This window comes from Tinamus guttatus, unplaced genomic scaffold (assembly GCF_059628265.1).
Source record: "Tinamus guttatus ecotype Peru unplaced genomic scaffold, ASM5962826v1 Tinamus_guttatus_pri_ptg000119l, whole genome shotgun sequence".
Taxonomy (NCBI): Eukaryota; Metazoa; Chordata; class Aves; order Tinamiformes; family Tinamidae; genus Tinamus; species Tinamus guttatus.
Genome location: NW_028288653.1, coordinates 1235242 through 1262660, shown reverse-complemented (window position 1 = coordinate 1262660; position 27419 = coordinate 1235242). Strand labels below are relative to the sequence as shown.

Below are 27419 nucleotides of genomic sequence, written 5' to 3'. Positions count from 1 at the left end.
GAGCCCATTCACTTTCCTTCTCTGTTCTTTTTCTGCAGCCTTTGCCCTCATTTAGTGTCAAGTTTCTATTTCCCATGTTTGCTTGCTGTTCTTTCAGCTGAAAAATAAATGCTTTTCTACAAAACAGTTAATCAGACTTTAATCTCTTTTTTTTTTTTTCCCCATTTTCTTCTGGCAACACTGATGGAAGGTCACAGAGAAACACAACACATCCCCTGTTTTACCCTAGTTCAAGCAGAGGACCCACGTTGCTGTCACCCTGTACACGGGCAGGGGAGGAACTGTCCAGCAGCAGAGGCCTCCCAAGAAACAACAGGACATGGGCTAAGCACGAGTATGAAAAAAAAAGGGCAGTACTTGGAAATGTCATAATTAGTGGACACAGGCACTTTAATTAAAGTTTTTGTAGATGATACCTGAGGCAGGGTAATGGAAATCCCTACTGATATGTACTGAAGTGTTCAACTTTCTTAACCAGAAATCAGAAAATGTCATCTCTCCTCTTCCAGTTTCTCCTGAACCATTTCAGAATTGAATTCAAAACATTTTGCAGTCCCAAAGCATTTCCATTTCATTTCCCATTCTCATCCGCATCTTACAAATTTTTTAAGATTAATCAATCACACAGTTGTAAGTAAAGTCAAAGATTTTAGCACCCTAATCCAATAGCAGAAATAAGAATAATAGCTCCTCTCCTGCTAAGGGACCAAACAGAAGAGCATTCACACTCAAAGAACAGACTTACCAGCCATAAAATAGTTCAACAATTATCCCTGTCAGCTCATTTACAGCCTGCATCTCTTTTAGCGTTCACTGGGGTGCCTTGGGCTAAATCCTGTCAAAGGAATTCACAGCATGCTCGCATAGGCCTAGTTTTTCCACTGCTTTTCCCACTCCTTCCGTCCTCCTCTTCCAACGCGCTACGTTGGTAAGACAGTGCCATCCAGTAAGGCTGGGCACAGGTTTCGATTTAAACCCCCCACTGACACAGAGCTCTGCTGCTTGCCGCTTGGTTGGGACCCCTTGTCTACCTGTCAGGGACTGTCCTTTATGCACAAACCCCAACAGCTTTCCCATCTCGGTCACAGGCACTGCCAAAGCAGACATCTTTATGTTACCATATCAACTGATGTGCCACTAGACACCGAAACAAACAGTAATAAAGTAAACGACACGGACACAACCACTAACAACCGAACTTGCCAGAGAGGCCACTTCACCAGGCCTACGGTAAAGAAAAGGAAGAGATGAAAAAAGGGAAGTAGTTGATAGGACGTGTTTAAAGCCCAGATCTTTTATCACCCATTCCATCACAAAACTATGTAATCAAGGAGCTTTCTGGTGGTTGCGCGGGAGGAAACACTTGGGCAGGGGGGAGGATTTTTTTTTTTAAACTACCTGTTACTTAAGGTTTGGGAGCAGCGAAAGATCCTGACCCTGTTTCCACTCCTCCAGAGCGTGCAGGGCCTTCTTTGATGTTTCTGATGTCAAGTAGCATTGCAGACCCTATCACTTCTCCCCTGAGAGCACAGGAATTATCTTTCTCCACTGCATTGCGCTCTCCCTTACACAGAAGATTGACACTTCCTGCTATTCTTCCAACTGGGGAAGAAAATAGCTCTTTATGCCATATAAAGAGTCAGTAGCGTTGTTTTATGACCAGCTGTTTTGTTTCATTTTTTTTTTTCCCCTGGAAACTTTGACTTTTATAGGCAAAAGAAATATAGCTCTTACCTTTGCACTTCCAGTATCAGTTACCAATGCTACGATAAATTAAATTGTTTCCTGAATATATATTTCTCTTTAATGAATTCTGGATAGTACCCCAAAACTAGAACAGGGCTGGTGTGAAAGAACTCATTATTGGGTTACTCTAAAAAGCAACATGCTTCTTTTCAGTTGAACTTAGTACATGAAAGCCTAACCAGAGGTTCTTAATTCAGAAAGACCAGAATTAGTAAACTCCAAGTTTTCTAGTTAACGGTAATCTCACATGTCTCATTTTCTTTAAGGAGCCTTTTCCACAGCAGAAAGCAAAAGTTGTTCCAGAGGGGGAAATAAATAAATAAATAAACTACAGAGGATATCTAGTCTCTTCCCAGACATAGGGAATGTCTAATGTAACCTAATAGGACATCACTGACTCCTTGGTGGTCCCTTTATTTTATTTAATCTCAACATCCAAGCACAAAAGCATTGATAAAAATCAATGGATGATTTTTACCTCCCATTCTCAGGACTTTTAGGTACAAAAACGCTTCCTGAAAATGTTTACACAGTTAAGGATTTCTGGATCTGCTGGATTCTCAAAAACAAGACAGTGCCAAGTGAAATCCAGTGTATTTAGCTCTGTCTCAGTTGTGGGAATGTGCCTTTGACTAAGGGATATGCAACTCACCCACACAACCAAATGGCCTCATCGGGCTCCCAAGGTTTGTGGTACAGATTAAAGTTAATAAAAGACATGCAGTTTAAAATCTTCTGTCCATCAAACTTCCAAACCCACTCTACACATTTTCTCGTTAAGAATAAAACTAGTTTATTTACATTGTAAAGAGAAGGGCTCTTGGGTGACATTTCCGAAGTAACGGCTGCCAGCCAAAGATAACCAAGGTCCCAACAGGCCCCTGGAAAAAAACTTCCCCAAAAAGATGACCCATTTCTCTTCCACAGTCCTTCTCTACATCCCAGTATGTCTGGGGTGCACTCCCTATATTCTTAAAACCAGATGAAAATAAGTTTATACCATTAGTGTTTTCAAGGCCCTTGTGCAGACAGAGCAAAATACCTTACACAGAACCATATACGAAATGCTGAACTTGATGCTTCTGCCAAAATGAATCTTTGCATCCTTATTGTGAGTGTAACAACCAACAACATGTAACAACCAACAAAGACCCAAAAAAAAAAAAACCCACAAAACAAAAACCCACGCACCAGCTCACCAGCTCAAAAGTAAATAAAATACATATTCCTGGAAATGTCTCAAAGATCCAAAGGTACACACACTTAACTCATGCAGAGCAATGAAGTTCTGAGCTTTCACCCAAAAACTTCTCCCTGTCAGATAAACCAATGGTATCTGAAGTCAAACAGCACAATTTTAATTGGTGGAATATTAAAAATAAATAAATAAAAAGGAAGAGAATGGGAGGGAATTGCAGGGCAATCAATGGTAAATAAGGACAGGAAAGAACTGACCTTGACGTATGCTAGGTAATGTTCACACTTTTCCTGCATGTATGTCAGTTGTAACTTCTCTGTGATCTGCCCCACCGACTCTCCAGAAGTCACAAAGTAAACTCTGGGTTGTTGGCCCTTCTCCTTCTTTGCCACATCAGCAGTCAAGTTGTAATTCAAGCCTAATTTGGAAAGGAAGAACAAGAAGAAAACAAAAGATGTCAGTTAACAATGGTTATTTTCTAGGCAGCCACCAAAGGAGCCCGTTAGCCTTGAGGAAGGGTCGGCCTTTGCAGGACCTCCATCAATCACTGGGTTTCCTGTGACTGTGTCCAACCAGACCCAGCCACGGATACGCTCCCAACCTGGGGTCACTGCACTCCCCAGCCCTTCCTGCAGGACGCTGAGCAGCACTAGGAAGCTACGGGTAAAAATATACGCACTAGACATGAAACACCAAAAAAAGAAACATGAGAGGCATTAACTATTCTCCCAGCAGGAAAGGTGAACACAAAATGCAACCAACAACAAAAGCCAGCTTTGTTTTCTTTCGAAAACAACATAAACTGCACGAATGTCAACCATAGTGCGGCATTTCCTGACAAGTATTTTGGTTGATTGGCAGTCTTCCTAGTATTTAATCCTTAACCATGGCCAGCACCTCATACCCAATAACCCTGCTTTTAGATATCACATCCCAGAAAGTTTATAGAAGACATACCCAGAGCCTAACAAGCTCTCTCTGTAAATCCTCTTTTCCTGGCAGTGCTACAGAATCAGTAGCTTAACAGGATCAGTTGATTTGTGATTGCTTGCATTTGTGTCCAAAAGAAGGTTCCTTTGCTATGTCAAGTAGTTGCTTACAGATTGCAGTAATTCAAGCTGATTATACATTTTCTCTTGGTAAATGCAACCAGAGCAAGAGAAGCTGTGAAACTGCAACAGAAACACGAACACTCATTTTGCTATCATGTAGAGTAAAGCGAAACACAGGATGTGAGGTCTGCTCAGTCAATACGGGCATGGCCTCTATTAATCTCAGCTGATACTAAAGCACTAATGGGAATACCACTAGATGACCAACTTAATTCATTTATAAGCCTGCACATGGCAGCCAGTATCAGCTTCTGGGCAAATCTGTGTGTACTATACACTTAGGGTGCTCAGCAAACACTGGGCAAATTTATTTATATTCTATTTAAATCCAAAATGATGTATTCCAGATACTCCCCATAAATGCAATTGTTTCCTTTTTTTAAGCTACAATTTTATAGTCAATCGATGTAAACTTAACATATTTTTTGGACTGAGGTCTTTTATACCAAATTTCACCAAAGTGTTTTTTTTTTTTTTTTGGGGGGGGGGAAGGAATACATTCTGCTGCAATATTATCTTATATTGCTTCTGTCAGCAGCATCATTTTCAATTGCCTATTTACTGAAGCTCTGCTGCTTTAGAGAATCTAGGTAGCAATTTTTGTGCTAATTTGACAGTTTCTATTAGCAAAACTCGGTGCAACAGTTCCTGTGAACATTCCTTAATTCCCTTCAAAGTGACCTCCCTGCTGTTTGCTCGCTATACGTGGCTTCTTGATTAAAAGCACGTTGCTGGGGTCGCCCAGAGCAGGGGTACAGCTGCAGCTAGGATCCAGCACCACCGCTAAGGAACAGGCCTCACGACCAGCATGGAGCTCCACGGGGATGCTTTCTGCTTGTGTTTTGGCAGAAAACCTTGCTCAGAGAGATAACACCTGTAAGGGTTTCACCCCCTGGCGAGCTCAGCACCTGAAATGTGTTTGCTCAGTGCCACCGAGCAGCACCACCTAAACACAGCAGCTTTAACCCATCTTAGAGAACCCGGCAGGCTCTTCTAAAACTATTTTTTTGTTGTTTTGAGCATGCAGCTCCCACACCCATCCCCAACCATCTCCCTTCTGCCGCCCAGACCACACACACACACACACACACACACACACACACACATCCAGGGCCGCATCCCGACAATGTCCCCGCGCCACGTCTCACTCACCAGGAGCGAAGCGATCCCCGAGCCGGCAGCGGGTGTTTTCCGTCACGCCGCCCCATTCCCGTCTCCCTTTCCTCCCCCTCCCGCTCTATTTTGACAGCTTGTTTCTATGTTATACCCGATGATGTCACATCCCTGGAAAACCCTGAAATATCATGAGTAAGGGTTTTTTTTTCATTACTTTTTTATTTATCAATCCCATACACACACTGCCTCTCCTTCACCGCTTCCAAAGAGCGGCCCAGATGGGGAGGCAAGGGGCCGCACTCACTCTCCAAGGAGCTCTGACACCGGATTAACGCTGGCAGGCAATTCCTGCAGGACTCGTGAGGCTCCTTTCGACACTTGGGGTTAGAAAACAATATTTATTGGCATCTGCCCACCCACTCTCCCACGAACAAAGCCAAACTCCACATGTATTTAGATGAAGGGAACATGGCCACAACTGTCCATCAAACTAGGAGCTAAACTAGTAGCAAGAAAGAGGGAGAAAGCAGAGTACTTGCTGAAAAATAGGGAGCACCACCAGAAACTGGGTATGTCTCAGAAACATGGCCGGAATAAAATTCCAACCTCCTCCAAGCAAAAAAATTGCGGCTATCCAGAGTTCCCTACCAATGGATCGCTACACAGCTGACGCTCATCCAAAGTGAAGAGTACAGAGGAAGCTCTTTGAAGAAGTTTCTAATGCATCTGCCTAACTCTAACCAAAACCCTTTCTTTTCACCAACACTACAGCTCATCTAGTTCTTACACTGGCTCTTAAATTTTCTTTACTTTCTTACAGGAACTTATCCCAACTGCAGGCATAAGTTTATTTCCATTTTCCTGTGGGAATGAAGGCAGTAACAGTGCTCGATGCCTGGGGGATACCAGCAGCCTCGGTTTTCATGTTGTAGTTGCCCAGAACTGCATGGGCTGAGCAGAGAAGAGCCTAACCCAGGCCCGGAAAGGCCTTTTTCTTACCGCTTCCCAGCCAGCTAAAGGTGTCACCTCATTAGATGTAGGTAGGGGCAGGTAAAGCATCAGGCACCATTGGACAACAAGAACACGGTGATGCTGCAGCACGTGCCTGCCTGCTCCAGTTCCCAGCAGAGGAGACCCCAGCAGTGAGGAGCAGCCGTGTCCGTGCTTCGGGGCCCCCAGGAGGCCGTGACCGTTATTCCCTGTACGCGCTGGAGTCCTCGCTGCCTTCATCCATATTGACAGTCTATCCTGCAAGCTCACCACCTGCTGTGGAAACGGGCTTGCAGGCCCGCAGCCAAATAAGACCTAAACTCAACCTACTTCCTACTGCAGAGGAAGTTCAAGAGGAAGGATTAAGCATTTCCTGTTAGTTCAAGAATATATTTTTTTAAGGAACAAAGTATGAAATCCACACACATTAGCCTTACCCAGGGAAGCTGCTTCCTTTCCTTCTCACCTTGCAAGTGCTGCAAACAAAAGCGGCAGTTGCAGTAACAGAGTGTGCGGTGAATTATGCTGCATTTTGCAGAGGGACTCCGCAGGAGGCACAACGGCAGCCCCTCGAGTGACGCAGGGGTAGCCGGAGCCAGACCTTTAGGTTAAAGAGCTAAAACCAAAATGCCTTGTTTCTCGCGCCTCCAAGATGAACCACAACTGAGGCGGCCTCCATCAGTGGAGGTACAGCTTGAAACTCAGCTCTCTAATATGCACCGGGATGGAGCACAGGCTCTGACAGTGCCTGGCACCCAGTGTGCAGAACATGCTTCACGTGGGTCTCTTCAGACACAACCGTTTCAGCTACAAATTGAGACTTCTGAAGACAGTAGTCTGCAAAAAGTGTCCACAAGAAGGATGGGAATTATGCGTTCATTGGCAGCATCAAGTAACATCAACAAACACAGATCATCAGATAGCTGTTACGTGACCAGCTAGTGCTGGGGCAGCACAAAGATTTATATGTAAATGTCAGGCACTGCAAGATGAAGACAGCCTTCCTTTACGTGTCAGTTAATGAAATAATCACATATTCAAATAAACATTTTAGACACACTTTTGCCACAGAAGAACACCGCCTGCATGTTCAATTATTTTGTGACAGGTGATCAACATCAGCTGGCCAGAAGTAATAGCAACACCCAGATTTTCACTGGCAACCAGCAATTCTGAGCCTAAGGCCAAACTGACCAATCTTCAGGGAGCTACATTTCAAAAAAAAAAAAAAACAAACACTATGTTCTCACTGTCTGTCAAATTGTTCCCAGACATTTGAGGCTGAGGCAACCCCAAAGCCACCATGACAAAACTTTCAGACAACAATTTAATACCTCCTTACTCTTTTTAATGCCCAAACTGGACAGCGATGTCCAGACTTAGAGGAATACTCTATTTTTACACATTTAACCATCAAGAGAGGAGCGGCTGCAGTATTTCCATGAATTGTTCCATGCTTTGTTTATTGATACGCTTCAACTAGGACATAATCAAAACGAATTGACTGTTAGATTGCAAACTGAAAGCTTATTTGAGATAGTGTATCCAAAGCATGCCCCCAAGGGTTTTTACACAGTTAGATAATTCTGGCTGCAATGCTTTCAAGACAAATTGCTTTTCAAGGGGCATTGTATAAAAGGACAATAGTTGGAAGTTTTATAATCATCCACTTAATAGTAAAAAAAAAAAAATCTCTGCAATAAGATGGATGTTACTTGCCAAAGAAGATGCACATCTGCTTTCACCACAGCAGATCAGTCTGCATGACAAAACAAGGGAATTCAATCAGTTCTTACAAGTCATGATGTGATTCTGTGTCATTCTGTGATGAAGCAAAGTCATTTCCAAAAATGGAGGAACATATATTTAGAATGAGAAAAAAGGCAGCTCATTTCTTAACTATCGGTGAAGAGATGGGAGATTAAAGCAAAGGAAACATTTTAAACAGTGCCTCCAGGAACAGAAGAAAACTTAGACATTCAGCAGCCTTAACTGATTTTCAGGTTAGAGGAATCAACAGTCCTGGAGTCCTGGAGCACCCAGAACTAACCTCTTTCTAACTGGCTGAGTAGAAAGAGTACCAAAAATAGACTTTACTAAAATAGATACTTGTGTGCTGAGAGTCCACCAGAGTTTACAGGAAGGAAAAAGTGCAAAACCAGAACCCAAAGTCACAGTTACACATATATATTAGAATCAAGTGGAATCTCAAATTTAAGTAGCTCCATTTCTTTGAGCTATGGAGGCAACAGAGAGAGCAATCCCAGCTAGCAGCTTCTAGTCCCTTCCTCTCTTCCCATTCATATGGAAGAAGACATTTATTTTCTCCTTATTTATCTCACACAAAATCCAAATCCTGCAGCCCCTCACCCATGCATAGACCCTATTCGCATTCTTCTTCATTAGCTTAATTCACTGGCTCCACCAGCTCCTCATCTGACCTTCCACACAGACACAGAATGCAATGACACTGAGATCATCACTTTGCAGAAAACTTTAAGTTCTCCACCATTCCTAATGCACAGCTAAGATAAAACTGCATGGCTGAACTAAAAAAAAAAAACAATCTTTATTTATGAATGTTGTATCTATCCCATATCACCTCACATTGCAACTTATGTTGTGATGTTTACAAGCTTAAAAGATGAAGGTAGTATTTCAATACAGTCAATATCATGGCTTTGACTTACACAAATCCATCTGAGAAGCTCAATGTGTCTTAGAGACATCAGTTAAACTAGAAAATATTCTTACCATCAAGTAAATATTGGGCTATTTACAACCATTTTAAGGATGGAGAAACCGATGCTCAGAAAAGATCAGCTAATGTCTAGTAGCACTCAGGAGTTCAGACTTACAGTGCTGTCTTTCAAGACCACCTTATGCATTTCCAAAAAAAATCATGTGGAGCTGCATTCTAATAACCTCGATACATGTTATGGATATGAGTTATGCCAACGAAATACCAAGAATTAAACAGAGGAGATATGAACTTAAGAAGTGTTAATTGTTTCTGTGCTCTCACAGAAGATCCATGGACACATGCCCATTCCTCCTCTGAGGAGGAAACTATTCCATGTCACCTCATCCTCATCAGATGGTAAAAACACACCCAAGAAAATATCTAAGGAGTCTCCAACATTCTGCAGTTGGATGCCCCAGCTCAGCTCACAGCAATTTCTCCCACAGAAAGGCTCCCTTATTGACTCCATTAAGGAGCCCTTGACGCTGGTGTGCCCACACCCCAGCCTGGTGAAGGTCCATTACCTATTTCTCCAGGAAGGTGCTTGCCACTGAAGCGAAAGCACGCCGTGACGTTGAGGCAGTTCACCGGCTGCAAACCGTCGTGGCACTGAGGAGCTGTGATGTTGATGGAGGCAGGCAGGAAGATGGAGATGTCCATGGTAATCACAGGCCTAGATCTGGAGATCCAGGAAGAAGGGGGAGTTAATGACAGTTCAGGAGGAAATTTCTCAAGCAAAGGGAAATAAATATAATTCAGTGAACTGCACACTTTCAAGCAGATATTAAAAAGGAGAGAGAGTATATGAAAGCATATGAACTTTAAGACGATTAGAGTCAAACCCTCTTTTGCCTTTGCAGGGTTTTGAGAGCGATCTGGTGGCTGGAAGGTGAAAGCAGAGGACCAGGGGGCTGCAGCAGATCTCCCACCTGAGAGATGCAGCTGGGAAATCCAGGCTCCCTGAGCCACCTCAGCATAGGACCCCAGCCCAAGCACTCAGCAAGTGTTATTATTCCTCGTGGCTTCATTTCTGGACGTGTTCAGGGTGACCACACTCTTCCAAAACCAACTTGAGCAGTAAAAAATGTGCAGCCACCAGCAGATTGTTTTCTAAGGTGACTCCAGCAGCCACCCAGGGCCAGACTGTGCAAGCAAAGCACTTTAGGACTCGCTCTCCATAAGCCACTGAATTTGGAAGTGGGGGAAGACAGGGGAGGAGAGAGCGGGGATTGCGGTTACACCTAATTCCTGTCGACTGGAATGAGATTGATGGCAGTCTCCGAGACAGCTGCTCAGTCTCTCTTACCGTAGCCTAAAACAACAGTGCAAGTTGGCCTTTCAAGGTGGAGGATGAAGATAAATGCTATCCCTAGAAATACATGTGGGAAGGAGGTAAAAAAGAGAGGAAAAAGGAAAAAAAAAAGGAGCAGAAGAATGAGCTTCCTAGGATCATTTCACGGCATGGAAGAAAACCTCTTTCCAAATTCTTGGGGAGACATAAAAGAATAAATGCTATAATTTATCTAGGAAGAAATATCTCTCCAGCTATGACACACAGTCTGATATTTCCTTAAAGTTAACATTCTTGGTTATTCACTGGGGAAACAAACAAAGCATTTGTCAAATGGCTATACATGCACACAAGCAACACAGCTACTACCATGCGCCCCACGTCACAGCAGCTTCCACAGAAGCCCTTAATATCACTTGGCAAAACACTTATTGGCTTTGGCCAAAGGACTTCTCAAAAACTTCTGAAGGGGTGAGGAAAGGAAAAAAAAAAATAAGGCAGTTTTCTCGATCCTATTCTGAATCTAAACAGCAAGAACAACATGCTCCCTAACTGGCAGTAGCTGTAGTTGATCAGAATGGCCATAAAGTGGGTTTGCAAAGTACCAGTCTCCATAAAAACAGGTAGTGATTGAACACTTGGATTGAGGTTACCCTCCTGTTGTCATATACATTGTTTTAAACACAACAGGAAACCTTTCAGGATCTTTTTTTTTTTTAATGGAAATAGAGTCAAGCTTTCCCAGCCCTTAACAGGATACAGGTTGGCATGTTAATTCTGCAGCTCAAACCTTTGTCTTGCCAGTCTCGCTACACCCCTATAACTTCCAGCAAGATGCAGAAGTCCCCAGCGACATCAAGCTATTGAAAGGATTTTACCATTAAATATTAAAAAGGGCAACAGTGGAGCTACCAGCAAAATTAAAGCTTCCTATGCTCTTCTCTGGCGCTGCGTGTCGGCCCCAAACCTGCCCTAACCTTTGCAATTTGATCTACAAAGCCATCACACCTCTCTCCATCAGACATGAACCAAGCAATCACACATCACTTCTTACACACTGGAAACAGTAGCCTATATCCTGCGAGTATTGAAAACATCTCCATATTTCATTTCCTCGAAGGCTCTTATTTCATTATGCATTCCATAACTCATGGAATTACATTCTGGCATTGCATGCAGCTGGCTTTTGCTCAGCTTCGTTCCCTTATATCATAATTTGTTTATTTTATGTAAATGTAAGAATCAAGGGGGAAAAAAAGAAATCTTCTCATGAATTCAAAAAAGCTTTCTGTAAACAATAACCTTTTCTAAAGGGGCACTGAGATACAACACGTATCTACTTTTGGCTCTAAACCTCTGTGTTTGTTCATAGTCTTGAAATTACTACACATTGTCATCCCTTACTATGCTGTTTAAATTAGATTATATGTTCTTTGAAACCATTCATCCCTAATGTTCTGCTTAAAAAGTAATGCAGCTTGCTTGTTCTGACCACAATAAACCAGGGAGAAAATTGTAGTGGTGGAGGACTTAGACCACAAAACATCTAGAGAAAAAAAGGACCCAACAGGAAAACAGGAATGGAGGAAAAAGACAGCAATCTTACCTTAGAAGTACCACATTGTCTGACAAGAAGGCTCCAACAGTCATATCTGAAATTTTGGTAATGTTTAGACAGTTACAATGGAGGCTGACAGGCACAGAATTCAGTTTTCTTATGTCACTTGGGACTTAACAGAGCATACATCTAAACTCAGATTTTTCTAACCAAAATCATTTGGTCCCTTAAAACATTAGTATGTCAAAAGTGCTTTAAGTGCAGGATTGGATCTGTGAAGACAGTCCATTTCTACCTCATTATCTTCATTGTTATTACTAATATGTTATTTTGATTTTTTTCTTAAGTTTATCATTGAGACTCCCAAGCAGCCTTCTACCGTGGCAGGATAGCAGCATACGCTGCCAGGTACCTCCATCCTTTGCCAGGATCGTCCTAGCACTCAAACCAAGCAACCAGCTCAAACTCTTAGGGGGAGCTCAGGCTAAGAGAGAGAAAAGGGCAGATCCCACACGCTGCTTCCTGCAATTGAGGGAGCCTTAACCAGCAACGTGGCCTGCCGTTTCCCAAGCTATTCCCCTGCTGTTATCAGGGCAACAGGCGCACCTGGATATCCATTGCCATCCATATCGACTCCCCCCGATATGGACTGGCCAAACATCCGTAGCATCGGGCTTATCGTCTGCCCAGACAGCTTCTGCAAGAGAAAACACGCAAGGGAAATTAGTCAGCAACACAAAGAAGCCTCTGATAAAACTTTTGAGCTTGATTTTCAAGCCCCAGAGCTCTCGTTTTGGTGGGCTGAGCCCTGCACCTCTGCTCACTTGTGCTGCTCCCACACAGGACGCTGCTGCCAGCACGCGCAGCATCTGCCCCGGAGCAGAGCGCTGCCAGAGTGGATTTAGATTAACCAACACACTTAAAGAAAGATCCAAGCAAAATAAAAAGCACATCAGGTAGACTTCTTGTAGGAAAACGAAAATGTGCTCTGGAGATTTTCTTTTCTTTTTTTTTTCTTTTTTCTCCCTCACATCAGAGGTTTTATCCTATATCTTAAGAAAGATGATGATGAAATGGAACAGAAAATCTTGCGCAACAACTTCTTTTCACTAAGTTTGCCAGTGTATTCAAAGTCAAAACGATTAATTTTCATCTCCACTTGGAAATTCTGTTTTTCATCAGCAATTATAAAGTATTTTGTGTCAGTACAGAAGCTGTATCTCATTTCTGTCTCCCCAACCCAGAGACTAATTAGCTTCCAACATAGCTTTTTTTTTAATAACTAACATGAAAACTTTCTCTAGATGGTTTGAATTGTAAATGCTTTCGTCTAAAGCAAATGAATATATCAAAATCTCATTTTCCATGGCAATCTGATGTCTCCAAGCTCTTATTCATTATGTGGTCCCACCAGTCTAAGACCTTAATTCAAACTAGGATCTGATGGAAGATGCAAAAAGAAACCTATCCCAGTAAATAATTCCTAGCTGTTGGTGATGCTTCACAGTTTGTGAAATGCTGCCAGCTTATCTTGGCCCAACCACAAAAAGTCTTTAATATTTGACAGAAAGACAGACAGGAAATTCATCAAAAAAGTATCAGTTGAGCGGAAAAAAAAGATATCCTGTAATTTTGACAGCCAGTTTCAAGGGAAATCAGTGCTATGCGATGTACAGAACTCCACTTTCCTATGCAAGGGCAGATAAAATTAAGACAATTGGAAGTCAACTTCCTCCCCACTTAACATTTACATCAGAGAATGCAAATACATTTTGGGGGGAGGTCCAAGTTAAGGTGGCAAATCTCTAATGATGGTCCCATTAGACATCTGCAGGTTATTATAGTCCAAAAGGCAGAGGTATAACGCTGCTCTGCTTTTAAGTGCCATGACTGAAAACAGCAGGCCCCAAAGCCTGCTCAGGCAGTATTTATTTAGCACATACGTAATGTTGCAAGCCAATTAGGCTGCCTCTGCTCATAGCCAGTACTTGGCGGATATGAGGCGACAAAACCCATCAGCAATTTAAATGAAGAAAAGGAGGAACACTGCATAGTTTCTTAATTTAGATTGCTGAGCAGTATGTATATATACATATATGCATATATACACAAACATACACACACATATATCTATGTGTATGTATATAGTGAAAATATATACCTTGCAGGCCTGCACAGGTCAGCTTATTTCGAAAAGGAAATCCGGAGCATTAAGATGACTCTAGGGTATAGTAATAAGATACAAAAAGTCTTTCACTTCTAGGTTCAAATCCAGGGCAAGCAGGTCAAGAGCTGAAGTTGCTGCAGAGCTTTTTTTGTGTTGTATGTAGGAAATGAATGAGTGGCACGTTCACTGCCCTGCAGCACATACTAGGAGCACTGCCTGCAAGCACTGCCACCCCTATCGGGACACAAGGTAAGGAGGGGAATTAGGTCAGGACTGAATGAGCAGGGTATCCTGCCACCCTGTCGAGCTGTGCTCGGTGCCACAGTTCCCATGCAAGGTGTCTGCTGGCCTCACTCGCAGGGCAGGTGGAGGTAGCGAGGGGGACATTTTATTTGCCATGCTGCTGATCTGGCCTCTTTATAAAATGCTAAATTCCCCCCATGAAATGCAAAGAAAAGAGAAAACCTGATTCTTTTCAGCGGGAGCTGCAAATCCCCGAAATTTAAAAAGCCAGAGAAAGCACTCCTGGCCAGCGGCTCTCAGCAACAGGGCAGAGCTTTCCACATACCACTAAGCTGGTCATTTTAGAAGTAGAAGAGGCATTTAACTACCTGCTACTACTAAAAAGTAGTGCATGGCATAGACACGGTAAAAGGCAGAAGGACAAATCTTCTGCGGTCTGTTACAAGAGTCTCCAGTATAACCACTGAACTCTTTAATTCTGCTTAAACTCATTTACTGCGAAGGATCCCACCCAGCAACAAAACAAAACAGTTCAAACTTCAAACACATGGAGGGAGGGAGGAATCAGGCTCTGAAAAAAAAAAAAATGCTTGGCAGAGCCTAGGGGACACACGCTGGGCAGGACGAGCATGAATTTATCTTCGCTATTGCCTGGCTCTTGTGGCTCGATTGCGCTGCGTCATAGCCAGGGCTTTGCACCAGGCTGTGTAGCATACCCCGGCCTCGTTTTTATTTCAAAATATTGGTCAGGAAATTGTAACGCAGGCTGCAGTGTGATATATTATCATATTGGAAGAAGAGGGCCAGCAAGCTGGGTAAGAGAGGACAGCAGGGAACAGAAGAGAAACTTATTGTCTCTTTTCTGGACATCCTTGCTTCTATGGGAAGAAAGAGCAAACTATTAACTATCCCATGGTCTTTCCACGAGTTGTATGCACCCTCCACCAGTTTGCCTTCCTCCTCTGCAGTGCTGCTGAGGGAATTCAAGCCCGAAGACTGCACTTGCACCAAGGAAAAAGCCACAGCTGCAAACTGTAAAAAAAGTTGAGGAAAAATATCTCCTAACTAGCATGGCTACACCTCTTAGTATGGATATGGGCGGGCTTTGGGAGAAGCCATCTGCAAACCATGACTGAGAAAGGATGTATCTTTGAACTGCACGAGACCATCCATAAAGGGATTCCCTTAGGAAAATGCCACTTACCCTGGAAGACAAGGTTCAGAAAAAATCCCATCGCCGTGTTTTATCCCTAAATTTGCTTTATTCCTGCAGGCCCCACTTCACATACACGTATCACATAAGCAGCATCACGTACCATAGAATACCGGGGGACAATACCATTGGCATCTCCATGATAGATATACACCGCTCCTACGTAGTTGTCCTCCTTAGGTGCCCCGATGGCAACATCTGTAGAACAGCAGAGATTACAAACATTTCAGAATCCGTTCCACTACTCCACTTTTTCCCAATTTTACATGCCAGCTCTCCACAGGAAGACAGTTCATCACGATCAACATGATCAGCACACTGCTCATGTCAGCCTGGCTACAAAAACTTGTTTGATTTAATGAAGAGCTCATGCTAAAATAAATTTAAAAATAGGCAGATGTATATGAATTTGTACATGCATGCGGCTGTGTGTGTGTGCCTAATCAGAAACATGTGTTTTTGTTATGAAAATGTTTGCACATTAACCAACAGTCGTGCTCAAAAGGACTATTTAAAATCCTTTCAGATCAAAATTCTCATCCCAGAGGAACGTCTGCTTTGTGAATCAAGACACAAATGACAAAATGGATTTAATGTAGCACAAGGATAAGTTTGCTTGAAAACTCAGAGTTTCAAAGTAGGTTGGCTACATTAGGATAGGAAGGTAAAAAGGGGGCTGCTGAGGATGCAGTTTCAAATTATGTTGGATCCAATTAAACTGCAAGCCACTGAAGAACCATCCCATCTCCCATTCTCCTCTCCTTGTTGGATCTAGTGGTTGACTACCCAGCTGCTAAAAGTAAATTCTGCCTGGTGCTTTCACACCCATGGCCAGGCCCAATTCACTCGGCAGCCTATTGATTACCAGATCTGAGCCATAAGAAGCAACCAGCATGCAGGTACCACCTCAGAGGAAGAGTGTGCCCGTCACCTGTGGTGGCAACGTGCAGTGAGGTTTGTTTAGGCATGATTTAGAACTGCACCCTCAGAGTCTTCGAAGAAATAAACCCAGGCACACACAAAGGAAATGGGTCCTCACTCCAAGTCCTTAACTGTGCTGCCAAAAACTGGGGCAGAAAAGGTGCCAGTGTCAACACTTGCCCCTCACCTACTGTTACCACAGCAGAGGCCCTCAAACCAAATGGCTCGGGAAAGGAGCAGGGGTATAATAAAGCAAAGGACAGAGATTATTAATGTAGTACACAACAAGAGTAGCAAGAGGCTACTTCGTAATTACATTTTATGATAAGAAGCATCATTGCGCCACAAAAGCTGGAAAGGCTTAAGACATAAAAGAACAGGAAAGAAGAACAGGCCAGACATACATTTCTGCTCCGTTTGGGTAGTGGGAATTTGAAGCCTTTCATGAAGCACTCAAAAAGAGAAGAAAATGTAACAAGGAAGCTAACCAGAATTAATGAGACAGTCAGGTGTAAGGTGTATGTAAGTCAGCACATCAGGCACAGTCAGCTAGGAAGGGCTCTAGCAGGCAAAGCACACGCAAGCAAGACTCTCTCTGGGTGACGTCCAGCTGTTGGACAGGTCCAGAGGAACGATGCCACATGGCACCGGCCATCGGTGTCCCAGAGCTGCCGGGGGGAGGAGAGGGGCAGTGCCACCGAAACACTCTGCTTTAGCCCAAGTTCCTCGGAGAAAGGTGCCCCAAGGAAAAGGCACCGACCTGGGAAGCCGTCGTCATCGATATCGCCAAGGGAGGCCATGCTCTCCCCAAAGTGCGCGTTGTAGGCACTGTCACCGTCCAGCACCAGCTGCTCTTCCAGGACTCCCTAGCAAACAGGAAAGACAACAGGCTCAGAAAAACACACAAAAATCACCGTGAGCCCTAGCAGACACGAGGCCTCTTCATGGGAACGTGCACACACACACTCACAAACACATATATATGTTTCAGGAAACACCTGGGACAGAGCTGCAGCCTGACTTTTGCCCTACCACTGAAGTCCCAGTGAGCACAAATTACTCGAGCACTGTAAATCAAAAGGGTTAAAATAACTTGGAATAATAATAATAACATAATCGACTCCAGCTAGCCCATGTGGGTCTCTCAGGGCACACTCCACAGCCATAAATGGCATTTCTAACACAAGCAGCCAGGCTAAACAGAAATCTCCACAAGAGGCAAGGTCCACCAGAGAGCCAAGGATGTGAAAGCTCCAGCTCTATGTGAGCAGGTAAACAAAGTGCCCAAGAGTGATAACTTTAGTAGACAGCCACTTTGGGGAATGCAGTACTAAAAATGGGGGAAAAAAGGTACAAGAATATACTGAAATAAGAATTTATTCTTTGTCTTCTAAAAAAAAATCCCTTATTGATGGCTAATTCCTCAGCATTACTAACACATGACATTTGACAGGGCTCAGTTTTAATTGAACAGCCTTTTTTTAACAGTTGGTGAGATTAAGCTTAGACTGATACTTTTTTATTTCTAAAAGGAAAACTATTTTTTCTTTTAGTTTGAGATTAAAAAAAAAATAAAGAAAAAAGAAAAGCACAAATGATCAAATGATGCACCTAAAATGCTTATAGTCAGAGGATGTGATGAGTTCATGAAGGTTTCCAGATCCCCAAATGTAACAGCCCAGGGCTTGCTTTACTGGCAGACTACATCTGACAAATGAAACCTCAGCAAAGGCTGATTCTGCTAAACCCCAGTGAATTTAGAAGAATTTTCCCCTAAGCACAAAGCATTTGGGCAATTTGAAACTTTTTAAGCATTGGACAGAAAGATTAAAGCAACTCCCCCCCAAAAAGAGTTGTCTGAAATGAAGAATAAGGAGAGAGATTTAATGAAATAAAGAGAAAGGGAAAAGTTCAAAATACAAGTAGCTTTGTACCCATATGCCACGAGAAGCCTTTTAAGGATCTGCTTTTTCTTGCCCACCCACTTTCGGGTCAGGTCCATAAGCTCTCGCTTCTTACAGTCTTCCCTCAAGGGGGAAGCAACATTTCCACAAGAAAACAAAATTCAGTTACGCAACCCAACTTTGTATCCACCTCAAGGGTTGCTTTGTTTTGTGAACGTGGGTAAAATGCCCCCTGAAACATGTAATAAAATCCTTTTCTTGGCTGCAGGGAGTTGCTGACTTCAAGAAAACCCCACGTAATGAAATTGAATCGCAGCAGAGGGGAATCGGGGAGGCCTGTATGTGCATCTTGTCTCTTTGCAGTCCTCATAGGAAGAGGGGAAATATAAGCACATTAAACCAGGCATCGTGGTGCCTCCTGGTATTATAATGCATTTTTCTCTGATGCGCCGCAACGGCTTCTCAAGTGCTGCTGCTTGCAGAATGAACTGGTGGTTTGAGAACCAGGCCCTAAAGAAAGGCTGCAATCCTGCCTGCTAGTAACTCCTACTGCTAGAGTAAAAGGAATTCCTATTAACTTCTTGACTGGGTTTTTTATACAGTAAAAAAAAAAAAAATCTCAGGTACATTCCCACTGTAAGCAGTCAATGTTGGTTATTATCTTTGGCATTCTGCATCCTGTTTTGATGGCCTAACAGCAATGCTGCAATACTGAAAGTTGGCTAAGCTGTGGATCTAGGTAAAAAGATAAGACTCATTTAGAGGAGTATTCATAATTGAAGATAAAATTACAGCAAAAGCAATTTTGAAGTCTCTCAAATGCTACCGATAGGACATCTGCATGAATGCAGAAGTAACCCCCCTACGTAAGAATTCTTAGAATACTAATAATACACACCAGTTTAACTTTGGTCTGTAGCAACAACCCCACTGAAGCAGCAGGTTTGGGACCCAAATACTAAATAAAAGCAAACAATCATTGTTTTTCTATGAATACACCATAGTAATGATGTTGTTTTGTTGATGCAGGAAAGTTCAGGCTTTTCCAAGACGACCGCTGGGTCATATGAAATCCAACAGTTTCAGCTGGTGAGAATCAAAGACTTTAATAGAAGTCGTAATGTAAAGATGGCACAAATTTAACCTTTGGTTGCTATTCAGAGGAGCTCCCAAATCCTCACAGCTTTTTTGCCAATTTGCAATTTCCAATGACCACCCAAAACACAAAGCAAAACCCAGTCAAAGCCGCCGACTTTTCCTCAGTTTTGGCATCCAAGTTACACAAAGCCACAAACATCGCCAAGTTTCAACATAAAACCAGCAACTTTCCCAGACCTCCTCGAAAGATTCACAGCTCTGTGAGGAATGTGGACTGGTATCTGGTAAAACATGATAGCAGACAAGTTTTCCGTGACTTCATGTTCTGCTGGAGACACCCAAAACGCCACGACTTGAGACATCGAGTTTCTCCAGGCAACACTGGGACCACAGGAGCGTTGGTCCACCCAGACCCACATCCTCACCCCTTCCAAATTCATCTCCTGCACATACTCACGTTGCCTCTGTTGATGTAGACTGTGACTTGACCCTCGTCCCTGATCTCGGAAAACATCGGTGCTCCAACCAGCAGGTCTGAAAGTCCGTCCGAGTTCAGATCAACTGCACATAAGGAGGAGCCAAAGTAAGAGCCCATCTGCAACCAAGCCGAGTCACAACAAAGCGTTCAGTATCTGCCCACACACAGGAGGAAATCATTTAGGCTCACTCTCTTCTTATTTTTTTTGTAATTTCAAACGATGACTTGCTGCTTTATCACTCAAAAGCAGCCCTACAGAGAAATCCTAAGGGATACTTCTGGCAAGAATTAAACACTTTACTGTAACAGCACATTAGTTTGTATGGTTTATATGGGGAATAACACAGGGTGGGACATGCTGAACTGAGACATTTAAAGAGCTTCCTAGGACTAGCTTTCACTTGTCAAGTGCTTCAAACCAGGAAGGGGTGAAATGCGTTTCCCAAATCAAGACTTTCAGCCCTGCCAAATGATTATTCAGGTGGACTCCCAAAAGGGACCTGAAGTCGGGTAGGTCAGATGTCCGTGGACACCCTGCCCCCTCCTGTTTTTTAAAAAAATAAATGCCCCAAAAAAAGAGGTATCTAAAAATCCTCCCTCACCTACGAAATACTTTTTCCCCTTCTCTCCTTCCCTTTCATCCCTCTGTAACCTCAAACAGAGGTATTAGTCATTGGCTGACGTCAGCCTTTCCCTGATTTCCTCTCACATAACACACACAACTCACAGTGTGTGTGTTGGCCCAAAAGATAACTTTCTATTGAAAGTCCTTAAGTGGTACAGAAAAAGCTAAGTCACATCCAATCTTTTGTTATAGCTGTTTGATGCAAAATTAGTTTAAATTGAACAGATTAATAGAGAGATACCCTTTAATATTTGAGATTGAAAACTGTTTAAATAGCAGGAAAAAATGAGGGTAAAAAGTAATTATTAGGTTAAAAAGAACAAATCACACATTCATTGCATATTTTTATATTCCTCGTTTCTGATTTCTGTCACACCGCAATACCCATTTGATAGTTAGCATGTACGAGCTGGGGCTATGGGGACTAACAGGAGATGAGCAGTATCATCTCTATTCCTCACTGTCTGCAAGATTTAAAAGCTGCTAAATATATATAGTGGGGTAAGTTAAGGATAGCGTTTCAGTTTATAATTCAGATTTTTGTGTCTATGTGGATTTAGGGTCAGACCTCAAATACCATTTGATTCTAGTTTTTCTACAGCTCTAGTCCCCTTGTGGATCTTTTATTTGTTTATGTTTTTAATCCACTAGTGTTTTAAAACAAAATTCTCATGGGTAAGGAGTGAAAGTTCTTAAAAACATTTCACTATGAATTCAGGCAGTTTTCAGGGAAAGGCTGTTATTTAGCAATATCACACATCTGCGGTTCATGGACGAGTTCGTGGTACTGTGAGAATGAACATTTGGAACATGGCATTACATTTTTTTTCTGCATTCGATTTCCTTGTTCAGTCCCTCTCAAGAAAAAAAGTGAAGGAAAAACATGCTTTTGGTGCCTGTGTAACCAGGACATTGCAGCAAGGAGCTTTCACATGGGCTGTTGTGAGAGTTCACTGCTGAGCAGTGCCGATGGCTGAGCACCTCTGGTGCTCAGAACCAAAAAACAGAGAAAGGTGAGTTAGGGTGGGCTTCTCTCAAAATAAGCTCTAGCTTGGGTCTTGCAGACTCTATAGAAGACAGACACTACTCGGGAAGACAGAGGTGACAGCCTGGAAGTATACAAAGGATGTAAATGCTCAAGTAATTAAGTTAGAAACAAGAATAATGCAGTTACATTTAAAAAGGAAAGTTTTTGGCTGAAACCTGGAAACTTCCTGATAGTTCTGCTTGTGAGGCTAAGGAAGGACTCTCCCAGAGCACTTCCTCAGGGCCATTTAAAAGTCAGTGGAGAAGAAATGAACAGGAAGCAATCAGACACAGGAGATACCCTGGATGAGCTGGAAGGTCCCTTCCTTTTAAAATGACTGAGCAAGCGAAATTGTGGAGAGACCTTCAAACACACTTCACAGCATCCAGCTATGTGTCCTTGCCTCTTTAACCTACTCCAGATTCCCAAGAGTGTTTAAAGATTGAGACTCTCTTTTTGGCTGTAGGGCCACTCATACACAAACCCCACAGGGGAGCTGTAATTCACAGTAAACCACTTTTTTTTTCTTTTTTTTTCCCCTAGCTCTAAGGCATTAAAGCTAAGAGGAAAAGGCAGGACTGATTCATGGCAGGAAGAGGGCTAAAATCATCCCCTCTTGATGCTCCTCAGCAAAACAGCTTAATTTTAATAGCACCCCAAAACAGCAATAAACTGGAGTGGAGAGTCTGTGTAAGCAGCCAACTACAGCCTGGTCTGTACAACAGGTTTAAATCTTCTGAGAGGATGAGGAGAAACAGAATTATCTCCGTAAGTCATGAAGAAGTGGATTAAAAGTGATTCTCCAAGACAACCACTCCAAACAACCACTATATCCCCTTCTCTCCTACCCCAGAATGAAAACGAGCATGCTAAAAAAGCTCACCTTTTTTCCTGAAGCCTGGAAAATCTTTATTAAAGAGCCCGACCGCCTGTCAGTTCTGAAAATATAGACCTGAAAAGTGAAAAAAAGAGAAAGAAAAAGAAGTTAACTCATACTTAGCAATACTGGCAATGCTAGCTACAAAGCGCAGCATCGGTGCTTTTGGCACAACAGGCACAAGCCGGCCCCGGTGGCCTTGGCCAAGCTCCCCTCTGCAAGAGGCAGCCCGCCCATGCTGCATGGCGAAGATCAGGACGCTTTAGGAGTTTCTGCTCTGACCTTTGCTAGGAGGTCAGCAAACGCATGTGCGCCGTTTCCGCCTGAAACCGTCTGCAAACGAGGATAAGAAACAGCAGCACTGCAAATTTCACTCCTGCCGGTTGTATCAGCATAAAAACGGTTCTCTTTACAGAGGATTAGGACCTCCCAATGTAACTGTATGAAAGCTCACCCCAAATGTGACTGATCTTTACCTCTGGGCTGCTTGCCACATAAATTAACTCCACTCTTGTTTGCAGCTACTCATTCATAAACGGCAGCTTTGAGCCCAAGGTTTACTTGCAGATGGCTCCCCTTTCATTTACTACGGTTTACAAGACTCATACAAGGCTGATTGATACAAGATGGCAAATGAGCCACAGTGGGTGAAGTCACGAGTAGCTAGCTTTGCCATTAAAGTGGTGGGAAAGTTCGAAAGCTTGGATGAAGCCCAAGAAATTTCTTAAGCTAAACAAAAGCAAAGAGACACTTAACATAAGGACCATACATTCCCCAGTATGGACATAAATGGTGATGGGAAGTAAGTTGTAAAGCAGTGAACTATCCAAACACAGTCCACTTGTTGCTTGTTTCTGTAGGATAAACTGTTTAACCAGAAACACGCAGAGACAAAAATATTGATAGAATTGCAGTGACAGATCTCGTATCACAACCAAAACCTAAAAACACATGGCTTGTTAAAAAAAGGGACTTGCTCCCGCAGAAACCTGGGCTCACTCGGCGTGGGAAATCCCAGGCTCCTTGCCAGCAGATGCCTGTGCAGGCAGAGGAACTGAGCATCCCTCCCTTCCAAGGGCGAGCAGTAGAGCCAGGCACTCAACATGGTCGAGTATGCGGTGAGTGTCTTTTTAAAATAACTATTTTAAGGATTGGGTGGGAGAGAGAGGACAGGGACGGAGGTGAGGCACCAGAAGGGACAAGTGGAGAAATTTGATGATTTCAAACAACTTCTCCTCTTCCCTGCATAGTGCTCCCAAATTATTCTGTAGGCAAAAATCTCTTGGTGTTTCAAACTCGTGGGAACTGAACCAATACTATTTCTTTTCCCAGCTGCATCTGACCATGTTATTGTTTGACAAAAAGCCACACCTTTCCGATGCCTCCGTCCTGGGGAGCTCCTCCTACAACGTCCGTGGTTGTCGGCTGCGAGAAATGACCTGCTGTCACCGCATATCCTGAGTGGGAGATGGGTTGGGATGGGAGAGGAGAGAGAAAATAAATAAATAAATAAATAAAATAAGGCACAAAAGGAAAGAGGAACAGGTCAGCCATCTGGATCGTACTCATCAGTTTGCACAGTTCCTAGGAATTAACATTATACAACTGTTTTGTCCAGGACGTGCCGACATTCAGCTTGAGCACATCGACCTCAGGAAATCACAGCAAGCTCTCCGGCCTCTTCCCAAAGCCAGAAGAGCAAAGGTGTGGGAGGAGGCTGGCCAGAAGCAGGTACAGGCAAAAAGGATAAGGGGAACAGTTAGGTAACCACGAATCCAGATGTGAAAAGGAAAGGGAAGGAATAAAATAAAAACGTGTACTCAGACACATGCACAAACAGAACAAAAAGACCACATCAATGCAGAGAAGTATCACAGAGGGTGATTCATGTCAGCTAGAAAGGGTTCACCTTCACTTAAAAATCACTGCCCAAAAAGGCTTGGAAAATTAAGTGCCTTTTTGGTTGGGGGAAAGCAGGGGACAGTTGACAAAGAGGTCAGAGAAGTTAACGGCTGAAGAAGATTTTTGTTTAGGCAAGAAGACAAATGGGAGGGCAGATCAAAGAAAGAAAGAGTGTATTTGAAAGAAGATCAAAGATTGGGTCTTATTTGTTATGTTAAAATGATGTATAACAACTAAAGAAGATAATATTTTCCCTCTAAGGCTGTCATATTTAACTTGCTCTTCTATTTTGAATGATGAGTCTCTTGTCTACATGAGAAACGCTATAACTCAGGTCTATCAGTGGTGAAACCTATATATGTCCTTAAGTGTATATATACACTCCTCATTTACCATCTCCAAACAGCACCTTCTAAGTGGTTCTCTTTTTTTTAAGACTAAAGGTTAAGGGCAGGAGGGGGAAAAGGGGAAAGAAGAGGTGACCATGAGTCTTCAGTCAAACAACATCAAACTACTATCTGTTAAAAATATCTTCTCATTCTCAACTGTCCTAGGCATTAGGAAGCCTATAAAATAATTACACTTGTAATGTTACTTGATTTTAGAAGTAAAATATATTGTCTTAACATTAAAGATAGTTTCAGACCTACAGCCAATCCTTTCAGAGTCTCCTTCTGTTATAAGTCATGGCTATTTTTTGTTCAAATAAATTAATCCCTGCAATACACTCTTCTGTAATGACACTGTGCCCATTTTACAGGCAGATGCACACAGCCTAAGCAGTGACACATAATACGTCCACCACAGGGCAAAACCAGGAATGCAGGAGGCCCACAACCAGCCACATCGCTTCTCTACCCAAACACTTTCCAAAAAATGTGAAGTTTTTTTTTTTAATAAAAATAAAGTGAATATTCTGGCTGCTTATTTCCTTATACATCACTTATCGCTATCCAATTGGTGACCCTTTAATCCAGCCATTCTTCTTTTTATGCTTTTCATAAAACACACTACACCACCACAAACCACCAGTGCCAGCTTTATGGTGTCCAAGCCCTGAGGGAAGTTGTTGAGCAGATCCCATTCCGGCAGCGAGCGGCTTACCAAGGTACGTGTATCGCCTGGCTATCACGGCATCATCGTTCAGCTTATAATACATATTGTCCGTGAGATTCAGCACTTTGACGGTTCCTGTCCAGTAATAAGATCCTGGTGCCCCCATGATGACCAGCTCCTGCAACAGGAAAAAAAAAACAAAGGGAGTGGGAAGGATGAAAAACAAAACCAAGAAGGAATTCATGCCTCATGGAGCAGTGGGAAAGGGGAGAGGATATTAACGTAAAACACTAATTAGTCCATCTGTAAAAATGATCATTCTCTGTGCACATAGATGGCATTTCTCTTCCCAAACCCAGGGTCACTACACACCCTGAAGATACAAGTTCTGCTCTTTAAGGACCCACTTTTGCTTAACTGTCCTGTAAGAAAAGAGACCATCCACAGCCTCACTAGCTATCGCACTCATCCCTGCTCCCATGGTCTACCCAAAACATGACTCTCCAACTGCTGCATTTTCCTAGGAGCCCCAGGCAGGAGTGAGGGCCTCCACCACATGATGGGAGAACCCGCACGCCCAGACCCCCTGCATTGGAGACCATGCCTCAACTCCGGCAACACTCTACACCTACCGATGCTGGGAAGGAGGGTGGGACGTATCATGAAAGATGCTCATTTTATGATTATAAAGCTAAATATCTGCCATGCACTCAAGCAGAGGGTTTGCATATTTTGAAGATGGAATGTTTTGCCCTGTTCCATGCTCAAAATTAATAATATGCATGGCTCCGAGAGCAAACCCAACTATGTCTGATTATAGACACCCAGATCATTTTAGGCTTGGAAAAACTGAAAATCAGGCAAAATCGGATTTTTTTTAAACATTTTTAATGTTTGAACTGAGATCACTGAAACGACAGGCAAAGACAAAAGCTTGCACATAACAACACTTCAGAAATTAAAATAAAACAAAATAAATCAATGGCCAAGCAAAAAAAAAAAAAAAAGAAAAAGAAAAAAGAAAGAAATCCCATCATTCCTATGAGCAGGGGAAGTCATGAGCAAGGCCAGTGAAGATGCAGCAAAGATACCACAGAAATTTTAAATGGTAGTCATGACAGAGAAGGTGGGGAGAGGAAAATAAGGTGAGCTCCAAGTTAAATCCTACATGCCGAAACTGCTGGCTGAGCTCCAAGCACAGCTGAGAAAGCTCAGAGAAACATTTGATGATTTAGCTGCGCTGCTCGAGTGAGAGCGGGAGCAGGAGGTTATATCAGCCCATTAGAAGAACCAGCCATCTCTGAAGAAAATTAACTGCCTCAAGATGTGCTCCCATTTCAATAACCTCCAAGGTGACCTTTCTTGGCCACTCCTGAATGCAACTCGCAATCTGAGTACCTATAGGAGATGTCATATTGGTCTAAAAAGACTAGTTTTTCCCTCGTCTTTCTCACGTCACAAGGACAGATGTGTATGCAGCACTCAGAGCTCTTTCCCACAGAAGGAAATAATACCAGGAATAAAAAAAAAAGGGGGGCGGGCAGGGGGAGGCAGTTTCCTTTCTCCCAACAATTGCCAGCAATGTGAATTCACCTTATCGAGTACTAGGTCCTAAGAAGTAAAAATCTCCATGTTTTTCAGGAGAGGACAATAAAAAGAAGGGATACTCTTCCTGCTTTTCCCAGTTTCAAATTTTTAAGAAAATCATCTTGCTCTGCCTTGTTTTTCGAACAGGGAAATTTCGACAAATACGTAAACGCAATTCAGGATGTTCTAACGCACAAAAAGCAGTATTCTCAGTCCAACAATTTGAGCGCCACAGGACTGACTTGCAGCACTTAATGTGCATTTCTTAAATTCCAATCAATTGTGGTCTGCTTGCAGAGGACTGCCCTCTCCCTCACTGCTGGAAGGACTAACATCCCAAAAAACCTGGGGCTGCGTTTGGCTGAGGCAGGCTCTCCAGCACCCGTGCCAAGGGATGCTCACCTGGGAGCAAAATACTTCCCCAAAACACTTCCTACAGCCCAGCAGGAACCACTGCCAGCCCAGCGGAGCAGCCAGGGTCAGGCCCTGGCTCTGCACAGTATTTGTTTGTCCACCAGAACAACAAAAAGGGCTTGATTGGGAACACACTGCCCCAAAGCGTCTCCT

The 27419-nt window shown here is 43.0% G+C and overlaps 1 protein-coding gene across 1 annotated transcript in view; it reads right to left on the bottom strand.

The window, feature by feature from the left end:
• The window catches only part of ITGA9 (integrin subunit alpha 9), a 194665-nt gene that overhangs the window by 145421 nt on the left and 21825 nt on the right, over positions 1-27419 (bottom strand). Inside the window, exons 6-15 of the mRNA XM_088521367.1 lie at positions 25314-25443; positions 23679-23764; positions 22314-22382; positions 19758-19895; positions 17059-17164; positions 15481-15575; positions 12361-12451; positions 11803-11848; positions 9430-9584; positions 3202-3362 (exon numbers count right to left, since the gene is read on the bottom strand). Coding sequence (XP_088377493.1) covers positions 3202-3362; positions 9430-9584; positions 11803-11848; positions 12361-12451; positions 15481-15575; positions 17059-17164; positions 19758-19895; positions 22314-22382; positions 23679-23764; positions 25314-25443 — 1077 coding nt within the window. The remainder of the gene's footprint in view (positions 1-3201; positions 3363-9429; positions 9585-11802; positions 11849-12360; positions 12452-15480; positions 15576-17058; positions 17165-19757; positions 19896-22313; positions 22383-23678; positions 23765-25313; positions 25444-27419) is intronic.